The following is a 10,863-nucleotide window of genomic DNA, read 5'->3' as shown; positions in this document are numbered from 1 at the left end:
TAAAAAGTCAAGAGCCCAAATAAAGCAAACACTTATCACCACAATGGTGACATCAGACCAAACTATTATTTTCAATAAATAATCAACATCTTAACCTCTGTTAATTTTCAATACGAACTTCTGTAGATGTCTACCAGAAATAAAGTAAACCTGGTTGGTAATAAGTGAAGCAGGTAATGCTGTTTGTGGAGTTGTTTAATCAGATGTTGAGAGATTTTGTGTATTTTATCTTCAGTTGCTACATCTAAGGCTGTGGCTGGAAGTAGTTCTTGTGTTTCTCTTTTCTTCAGTGATTCTGCTTGTTAACAGCAGGTGTTCATCAATAATGCTCAATCATTATTCAATCAATTAATTATCTCATTAACTCCAACACTGATATGTGTTACATTTAACAGACTGTAGTGTGCACACCTAGCAGTGTTCATTTCATCTGGGCAAACCCATGTGGGGCCTACATGGAAACCATGGACAAAACTGGCTGGGTCCCAGTTAGATAGCCCAGGTCAATCCCACATGGCTGTGCTGGCTGGGTAGCTATATATAAAATAATTTATCTTTTTGATTTTTGTTATCTTGTTTTTCATGAATGTATTTTACAATACAAAGAGCAATGTGTAGCGTTTTACCAGATTTAGTGTTACACTCATTGTCTCTTATTAGTTTTTTTCACTAAATGTTCAGATTTTATAGAATTATTGTGGACTTATGATTCTTCTAGACTAAATTTTACTGCTGAATTATCCACTAATCTAGTTTATAAAAGCATTTTTGTCATAGATTATGATCGTATATTTTTTGGATTTGTTTTTCTTTATAATGAAGTTGTATGTATTAAGTAGATTGTGCTTAACACACAAAAGAATGATTATCAGTTCAACACAGAGAGAGTTATATAAATTCTACTTAATTTAAAAAAAACTGTGTTGGTATCGGATCGGTACTCAGAATATTTGGTATCGGATCGGATCGATTCTGAAAAAAGTGGTATCGGTGCATCCCTAGTTTTTAACTAATATTATTGTTCTCGTGTGTCTAGGCCATGTTTGGACAGGCGTATCTGGTTCTCATACTGAATCATTTTCATCTTTTTGCAACTATGCATCCTGAATTTTAAATTATTGAAAAAAGTCAAATACTTGAATGTGCATATGCTTTTATTACCTTTTTACTTTACATAGTAACTGTAACAAATAAGTAATGCATAGTTCTAGTGAATATAGCATAGTACAACTTTCATTGTCGTTTTTTACTGATATTATTGTTCTCGTGTGTCTAGGCCATGTTTCGACAGGCGTATCTGATTCTCATCCTGAATCAGTTTCATCTTTTTGCAACTATGCATCCTGTATTCTATCCATGTGAAAGTCACACTTCCAAGGACGGACACATAACTATCGACTGCCAGCACAGACGTCTCGGGAAAATCCCCAAGTTCATATCCCTCTCTGCTGTATCACTCAACTTAAATCTGAACCATATACACTACATTAAAGGTGATGCATTTTCTGGTTTGCCCAATCTCAAGCACCTCAGCTTGATGTGGAACTGTGTACCAGATCTGAAAGAGCAGAGATGGCCTTCATGCAACCTGAATGTTGATCCAGAAGCATTTATCGGACTTAAAAACCTAACTTCCCTCCAGTTAGCAGGGAATAGCCTGAAGAGCATTCCTCCTCTACCAAAGCAGCTTTTGGTCCTGGGACTGGAATTTAACAACATCTTTCGTATCGTCAAACCTCTCGGTACACCTCTACTAAAGCAACTACTGCTCAGCAAGAATTGTTTCTACGCCAACCCGTGTTATCAGTCTTACTTTATTGACCCACGTGTGTTTCAAGATCTTCCTGAGCTTTTGAACCTTACCCTTAGTTACAACAATGTGACCGCTGTTCCCCAACATCTCCCACTTTCACTGGAAAGCCTAGATTTGGGAGAGAATAAGATTGAACGTATTAACAAAGAGTCTTTTGAAAATCTTACATATCTACGACATCTTAACCTCGGGTGGAACTGCCAAAGATGTGACCATGCTTCCGAACCCTGTTTTCCTTGCCCGAACAACCTATCTCTGCATCTGCATCCGGATGCGTTCCTACATCAGAGCGACTCTCTAATCAGTCTTAGTCTGCGAGGAAACTCTCTTCGTACACTTCCCCGGCATCTCTTCATGCAGCTACACAATCTCCGAGACCTGGATCTATCCGACAACTTTCTAGCCTATGCCATACAGAATGGAACTTTTTATGAGGAGCTCCAGCATGTTGTGTCCCTCAGTCTGCTTTACAACTATGAACCCCTGAACACCTTCCCTGAGTTGATTCTGTCACCGGCCATAGGGAAGATGAAGGCTTTAAGAGAGTTGTACCTGAGTGGATTATTCTTCAAAGAACTGTCAGACCGCAGCCTCGCACATCTGATCAAACTCCCACGACTTGAGTCCCTGGAGCTACGCATGAACTTCATCTGCTCCATTAGCATTGATTCGATTAGCAAACTGAGGAAGTTAAGAAGGGTGGGCCTTTCCCAAAACATGCTTGCTTTCAGTCCATGCTACTCAACCTGCAATTCCGAAGCCACATCAAATGACCAAATCCTTGATAAACATCCCAACCGTGAACATTACAACTTGCAAATCCAAGAAGTCCCAGAGATGAACACTAAGCAGGGCTCTGAAGGAGATCACTGTCCTTTTTGCTACTCTATGTGGCATTTCAAAAAGCTGATCTGCTCTAAAAGTCTGTTTTTTGACCTGTCTCAAAACAACATCCCATGGCTGAATGCAAGCACTTTTAGTGGCATGGAAAACGTGGTATGCATAGATCTATCCTACAACTACATAAGCCAATCTTTAAATGGCCAACAGTTCTTGAGTCTAAGCAAACTTGCTTTCCTTAATATGGCGCACAACCGCATCGACCTGTACTCTGAAAAGGCGTTTCGAGAGGTTAGTGGGACGCTGAAAGCTCTTGACCTCAGCAACAACGAATTCCACTTTGTCATGAAGGGAATGGGACATCGCTTCACGTTCCTTTCACACTTGTCATCTCTTAAAGTACTGAGTCTAGCAAACAATCACATCGGTTTACGAATCTCTAACGTTCTTAATAGTACTTCCCTGAAGTATTTTGTGTTCTCGGGAAATCGTTTGGACATAATGTGGGACTCTAGGCGTAACCAATACATGCATTTCTTCCAAGGTCTTACTAACCTTACACACTTAGACATTTCTGAGAACCATCTTAAATCATTCCCCCCGGAGGTGATGGTAAACTTGCCTTCGAGCCTCCAGATGCTCCGAGTCGACTCCAACATGCTGAGTTACTTTCCCTGGGGAAACATCTCAGTTCTCAAACAGCTCTTTTTTCTGAACCTCAGCTCAAACATGCTTTCATTCTTACCTAACATCCATTTTGAGCTCCGTCTCGTAAGCCTGGACTTAAGTCACAATCGGCTAGTTGCAATCCCAAGGGGTTTCCTAAGTCAGGCAGTACAGCTTAAACACCTAATGCTCAACCACAACCAGCTGAAGATCCTTGAGGTATATGCTCTTCCCTTGTCGTTTCATAAAGGTAATACTTTCTGTCCTGCTGGGGGGAATAATAATGCGTCCTCCTGCAAACTTGTCCTGCATGCCAATCCTTTTATTTGTAGTTGCATTATCTCTGGCTTTGCCAAATTTCTCAGAGAAACTGAACTGGATATCCCACACCTCACCACACGGGTTCACTGTGCTTACCCAGAGTCATTGGCCGGCGTGAATGTCCTCTCGGTTGACCTTCGCTCGTGCCAGGAGATATTTGGGGGATTCGCTTTACTCTGTACTTTATTGTTGACATTGGCCGCGACCAGCATTCCCCTGTTAAAGCATCTCTACGGTTGGGATCTGTGGTATTGCATCCAGATTTTATGGACTGGACACAAGGGACACACTCCAGCTAACGGGAACACGACCAATAACCAGTACGATGCGTTTGTGGTCTTTGATACGAGTAACAAGGCTGTCAGAGATTGGATCTACAAGGAGATGATTGTGAGATTGGAGAGCAGGGGGAGATGGCGCTTTCGGCTTTGCCTAGAGGAGCGTGACTGGTTGCCTGGAGAATCTTGCATAGAGAATCTCCACCAGGCGGTTTACAGCAGCAGAAAGACGGTGTTTGTATTGACCAGCCCTAGTGCCTACACTCACGCAAGTGGGATTGTCCGACAAGCCTTTCTTCTGGTTCAGCAGCGGCTTCTAGATGAGAAAGTGGATGTTGCCGTTCTTGTTTTGCTGGACCTTGTCTTCCCCAAGTTCAAATACCTTCAGATGAGGAAACGGCTCTGTAAGAAGTCAGTCCTGTCGTGGCCCAAGAACCCACGAGTGCAGCCGCTCTTCTGGAATGACTTGCGTGTCGCTCTTGTTTCTGACAATGTCAAAGCCTACAACAAAAATGTCACAGAGGGCTTCTTCTAAAAAGGCTAAAGTGTATTGAGAATATGTTTTATGTAGTCCTGTTGTTTAGTTGATTTTTGGTCGGGGATTGTTGCTGATCAGAAAGTAACCTTTTAAAGCCCCCCTGTAGTCAATAAGTTTATCCCTTAAAACTCATCTTTGAGCAACAACATTACATTTTAACATTATGTCGACTTATGAATTTACACATGGTTTGTCTTAAAGCATATTAAAAACACGACATAGACTGGATTTTCACCACAGGGAGACTTTAAATGGTGAATACAAAATTTAGTTTTGATCTCTAGTACGCTATTCTATCCACATTTGTGTTTAGCCTAAATGTAGGCTAATGTAACATTTTGAAATATGAAGGATGAAACTAAATATATTTTCAATTTTAAAAATGTGTTTTTTGAGCTTAACTGGCTACAACACATATATAGCATTGAAAATAATCTGAAATGTCAGAAATACATTATTATAAACACCTTCCATCAGAAAATAGAAACAACTGAAAGACAAAAAATACGGACTGTCTGTCATATTTAACCCTTTTTATTATGTTGTGAATCAGTTTGACTGGTTAAAATACTGGTTAACCTAGGATATATATATATATATATATATATATATATATATATATATATATATATATATATATATATATATATATATATATATATTTTTTGTAACTTTGTCATTTATGGTCATATGGACATGCCTGCAAAGTTTTTACTCTTTTGTCTGTACAAAATTTCTGACGATGTACGTTGGTCAATTTGACCTTGATTAACCCCAGCTGACCTAAAATAAAAAATAAAAAAAGTTTTGTTTTTTATGTCTGTTTCTCAACTACCTTGTGATAGAAAAATAATTATTATTAATTGGCTATGGCTATGAAATGATATAAATACTCTTGGTCAAACAATAAGTCTCAAGACTACAGCATGTTATTTCCAGACGTGTGTGTGTGTTATTTGAGTGTAATACCTTAATGTTATTAGATAGAAGTAATTCAGACTCCGTTTAATCTTCCACATGAGTTTGAGCACCATGTTTCACTGCCACTTTTTAAATTACTTAATAGCTTATCTTGTCAAAATCTTACAGCATAATAAATGTGCAAAAACATATATACAGTCATGTCTTACAAATAATGTTTAGAGGATTTGTTATACGTGAAACGAGTTGCTAAGCTCTAGAAACTGCAGAGCTATTTTAGATGAAACTGAAGTGTGTATAAATGCCTGAAGTTCAGAGGAACATGTGATGCGGTCCAACAGGTGCATCACTTCCTCAGAAGGGAAACGTCAGTCTCTCTGATTTACGCTTTTCTTTTACAGATGTTAAGATGTTAATAGTCTTTCATATTTATACCATGTCTTAAAGTGAATGAAAATGCTAAATGAAAAGTCAATGGCACCTGTGTGTGAACAACCTTCTTACATAATAGATTCAATCTGCAGAAAACAACATATTGATAACTAGCTTAATCTCCATGAGTCATAAGTTTCTGTATACTTGTTTAGCCCTTGTATTATGTTTGAATTCTTGGTACGATTTTTAAGTTGTAGAATTGATTGGATCAATACAAATTATGAACAATACATTTTTAAATCTCTACAAACAGGGTTGCAACTAGTTTATTATTTAAAATATTATTATAATTTTTTAAATGTTTGTTTTATTTGTGTTTTCCTGAAGCTCAAACGTGGCGCTCACTACGCCAAAACCATCCGCTCAATTCCCAGAGAGATTAACATTAATAAACTGATAAACATTTTCCCTCATAAGGGAGTTGAGATGCAGACATAAAAAACTAAACTTTTTTTATTTTTATTTACTTCCATCTATGAAGGCCTTAAAGACACACTCACACACACTCACACTGTAGCACACGTGTGGAAATAACATGCTGTGAGTATTTATATCATTTCATAGCCTCATAATTAATAATAATAATTATTATTATTATAGCTCCTTTCTTTACTCCAAGTTTGACACTATTACTGCAATAATATTTAAACATTATAAAGGTTCATTGCTGTTTAATATGGGATATATATTTTTATTGTTATTATTTTAGAAACAGTAGAATATTGTGTAACTCTTGCAAGATACATAATTTTGCCAAAAAAGGGAAGTGGTAATGATCATATTTTTCTGAAGCAAAAAGAAAGAAAAAGGTGCTTAACTTCAATATTTAGTGGTTCTTGCATTAGAGGAGTGTCTTATTAAGGCGGGTTTGTTGTTTTTTAAATGTATTGGTCAGTTTTCATTAATGCAGCCCTAGAATTTTGTTTCAAATTGTATTTTTCACAAGTTAACTGCTGAGTTTAAACATATGGATCTTTGCTTCATCATGTTCCCATATGCTGGAGGGCTGTGAGTGAGTGAGTGTATCCTGAGTTATGGCTCGCGGTGATTGATCGGCCTGTTTAAGATTATGAAGAGATGATGACCCTCTTTCTCTGAATACTTCCTCTCTTCTTCAAGGAGGATTTGTCTCAAAAACAGACATAAATCCTCTCAGCAAAGTTAAAATCATGTTTTCTGAACTCTTCACTAGTAGGGTGAGCGGACACAACCTAACGTGGGGCTAGTTGTCACACACATGGTTTAAAACTTTCCACACATGCCAGCATGATGAAACATAGTGTACTTTGTACTTTAATTGGGTAACACTTTACGGTAAGGGTACATGAATTATCACTGAACATTTATTTAACCATATAGCAAAAGTAAATTTCTTACTGAAGTAAATGTTTAATTTCAGTTTTTGTTGTGATTGTTTAAAACTATTCAAATCTGATATTATTTTAATCTTATATCTGTTATTTAACAGTTGAGATCATTGTTTAGTGCTGATCTAACAGCAGAACACACTCGCCGGGTTTAAAGCCCAGTTTAATGCAGGCGGGGCATGTTGTCACACTGCGTTACTATTAGAACTATTCTATACTTTTATGAATTCTATTGAGAAACCATGAGAAAAAGGTTATTAATAATAATTATTATTATGTTTTCAATTATGCTGTATAGCTGTGTTTTCCGGTGTGTTTGTTGTCAAACACAAAAATTTGTTCATTTTTAATTATCAAAAAATTCCATTATTTTATATGGAAATGTGAATAATTGTATTTTATTGAGAAAACATTTTAGTTTGTCTTGTATATTTTTTTAATTTAGATCAGATATCATTTTAATCTGTCACATGGTCATGTTATAATGTGCTCCACCTATGGGGCATGTTGTCACATTCACTTCCAATCTTTCGGGGGAAATCAAGATGAAAAGTAAACAATGTTTTAATGAAACAAAACTACATAATTGTACTAGACGTGTGTGAAATGAATGTGGGAAGAAATACATCCTCTGAACCCTTAGTGGATTTACACACACTGAGGAAGTGTACAAGCGTTAGGTTTGTGCTATCGAAGCGGACTTAAGTTACAGTTGCGTAAAGAACAGCCACACTTCAGACAGTCTACTGACTTGGAAAGTGCATGTCAACATATTCTACAAACCCGAACCTGAGATGAATTATTGATAAGGTTCGCCAGAGAGCGTTTAAAGAGCCAGATCACATTTGAGAGGGAAGGAAGCCATAGAGAGAAAAAGGAAAAGAAAATTCATTGAATAATAGATGAGACAGAGACCTGTTGCACAGTTGCTCAGCGATGACATGTATGGAAGAGAGGAAGAACAAACACACGTAGCCCAGCCATCAAAACATCACTAAAGTAAGAGTTTCTCAGCTGGTTAAAGTGAGCTGAAGAGGATTGTCTTCAGTGTTAAAGCCACAGACGGACGGAGAGAAGCTGAGAATGAGCAGCCATCATCCCTGTTTCTATCGAGTCCCTCCGCAGGAGTTACACCGGAGAACCCCGCTGACCGAAGCCACGCAGACCAAAGTCCTGAACACCGTCAAGGTCAGAACTTTACACACACACACACACACACACACACACACACACACACACACACACACACACACACACACACACACACACACACACACACACACACACACACACACACACAAACACACAAGCCAAAGGCCACTGGTGAGAAAGGCGAAGAAAGGAACCAAACCTCCATTAGTGGGGGCCAGTCCTCCTTTGGCCAACGAATTTGTATGATTATGATTTAGGCAGCATTATTGGTCAGAAGTCAGATTGGATCAGAACTTTCACAATATTTATCCAGTTCATCTGGTTTGGTCGGAGTCATCACGCCGATATGGAGACGAGTTTGTTGAGGTGTCCATGAGGCCTTCACAGTGTTGATGAGGCTGGCACTTCAGGGATGCGTTGTCGTCGTGTCCAGGTGCAGGTCCTTCATCAGATCCGGATACGGCCTGGATCCGGCGGACTGCGGTAAACCTCGGGATAAACAGATAGACTAATATTAGCGTAGACGCCATCCTTCTTATGATGTACAAAGTACATCATGATTTATGGGAAGTGTTCCCGGTTCCGGCTGATCTAAACTATGCAGCCTAACATTGAATTATAGAAGTCTATAATGTGTTATGTGTATGCTAAGCCAAAGAGATGTGTTTTTAGTCTAGATTTGAACTGACAGACTGTGTCTGCTTCCCGGAAATGTGATAATATTAGATCTAGAGTATGATTACGACAATAAGTAGGTCCTGACACGTGTTGTCTAACTCCAATAGAGTTAAGAATGTCTTTAAATGCCAATCCCATTGCATCTTTTCCATTATCTACATGTATATTAAAATCACCAACAATTAGGACTTTATCTGCAGCCAGTACTAACTCTGATAGAAAGTCAGCAAATTCTTTGATAAAGTCTGTATGGTGCCCTGGTGGCCTGTTTACAGTAGCCAGCACAAATCTCAAATGTGATTTATCATTTACACTAGATAGTGTTACATTAAGCACCAACACTTCAAAATAATTATATTTGAAACTAGACTTCTCAGTAATTCTGAAAATATAACTATAAATTACAGTAACACCCCCCCCCCCCCCTCCTTTGCCTTTCATACAAGGTACATGTTTATAACAGTAATCTTTTTAACAATCTTTTTAAACACTTTTTTTTTACCCTTAGATGGGTTTGGAAGTTTTTTGTATTTCCAAATTCGGGGAACAGACACAGTCTCTATATGACGATATCTAGGTGAAAGAGTCTCTATATGATGATATCTAGGTGAAAGAGTCTCTATATGATGATATCTAGGTGAAAGAGTCTCTATATGATGATATCTAGGTGAAAGAGTCTCTATGTGATGATATCTAGGTGAAAGAGTCTCTATATGATGATATCTAGGTAAAAGAGTCTCTATATGATGATATCTAGGTGAAAGAGTCTCTATATGATGATATCTAGGTGAAAGAGTCTCTATATGATGATATCTAGGTGAAAGAGTCTCTATATGATGATATCTAGGTGAAAGAGTCTCTATATGATGATATCTAGGTAAAAGAGTCTCCATATGACGATATCTAGGTGAACGAGTCTCTATATGATGATATCTAGGTGAAAGAGTCTCTATATGATGATATCTAGGTGAAAGAGTCTCTATATGACGATATCTAGGTGAAAGAGTCTCTATATGATGATATCTAGGTAAAAGAGTCTCTATATGATGATATCTAGGTGAAAGAGTCTCTATATGATGATATCTAGGTGAAAGAGTCTCTATATGATGATATCTAGGTGAAAGAGTCTCTATATGACGATATCTAGGTGAAAGAGTCTCTATATGATGATATCTAGGTGAAAGAGTCTCTATGTGATTATATCTAGGTGAAAGAGTCTCTATATGATGATATCTAGGTGAAAGAGTCTCTATATGATGATATCTAGGTGAAAGAGTCTCTATATGATGATATCTAGGTAAAAGAGTCTCCATATGACGATATCTAGGTAAAAGAGTCTCTATATGATGATATCTAGGTGAAAGAGTCTCTATATGATGATATCTAGGTGAAAGAGTCTCTATATGATGATATCTAGGTGAAAGAGTCTCTATATGACGATATCTAGGTGAAAGAGTCTCTATATGATGATATCTAGGTGAAAGAGTCTCTATGTGATTATATCTAGGTGAAAGAGTCTCTATATGATGATATCTAGGTGAAAGAGTCTCTATATGATGATATCTAGGTGAAAGAGTCTCTATATGATGATATCTAGGTAAAAGAGTCTCCATATGACGATATCTAGGTAAAAGAGTCTCCATATGACGATATCTAGGTGAACGAGTCTCTATATGATGATATCTAGGTGAAAGAGTCTCTATATGATGATATCTAGGTGAAAGAGTCTCTATATGATGATATCTAGGTGAAAGAGTCTCTATATGATGATATCTAGGTGAAAGAGTCTCTATATGATGATATCTAGGTGAACGAGTCTCTATATGATGATATCTAGGTGAAAGAGTCTCTATA

General features: G+C 37.6%; 2 protein-coding genes across 2 annotated transcripts in view; both read left to right on the top strand.

Annotated features, from left to right (window-relative positions):
* Nucleotides 1–1,215: 1,215 nt before the first annotated feature.
* On the top strand, nt 1,216–4,618 carry tlr9 (toll-like receptor 9). The gene has a single exon (XM_077217634.1). The coding sequence runs from the start codon at nt 1,280–1,282 to the stop codon at nt 4,451–4,453; it is 3,174 nt and encodes a 1,057-aa protein (XP_077073749.1). The 5' UTR covers nt 1,216–1,279; the 3' UTR covers nt 4,454–4,618.
* Nucleotides 4,619–7,914: 3,296 nt separating this feature from the next.
* LOC143724529 (ERC protein 2) overlaps nt 7,915–10,863 on the top strand; it is a 95,597-nt gene continuing 92,648 nt past the window's right edge. The window contains exon 1 of the mRNA XM_077217645.1: nt 7,915–8,367. Coding sequence (XP_077073760.1) covers nt 8,263–8,367 — 105 coding nt within the window. The 5' untranslated portion in view covers nt 7,915–8,262. The remainder of the gene's footprint in view (nt 8,368–10,863) is intronic.

Source organism: Siphateles boraxobius, unplaced genomic scaffold (genome assembly GCF_051911475.1).
Source record: "Siphateles boraxobius isolate OS27281-9 unplaced genomic scaffold, OSU_SipBor_1 75, whole genome shotgun sequence".
Classification (NCBI taxonomy): Eukaryota; Metazoa; Chordata; class Actinopteri; order Cypriniformes; family Leuciscidae; genus Siphateles; species Siphateles boraxobius.
The sequence above is the reverse complement of the archived record's forward strand: the minus strand, read 5'-3'. Positions and strand labels throughout refer to the sequence as shown.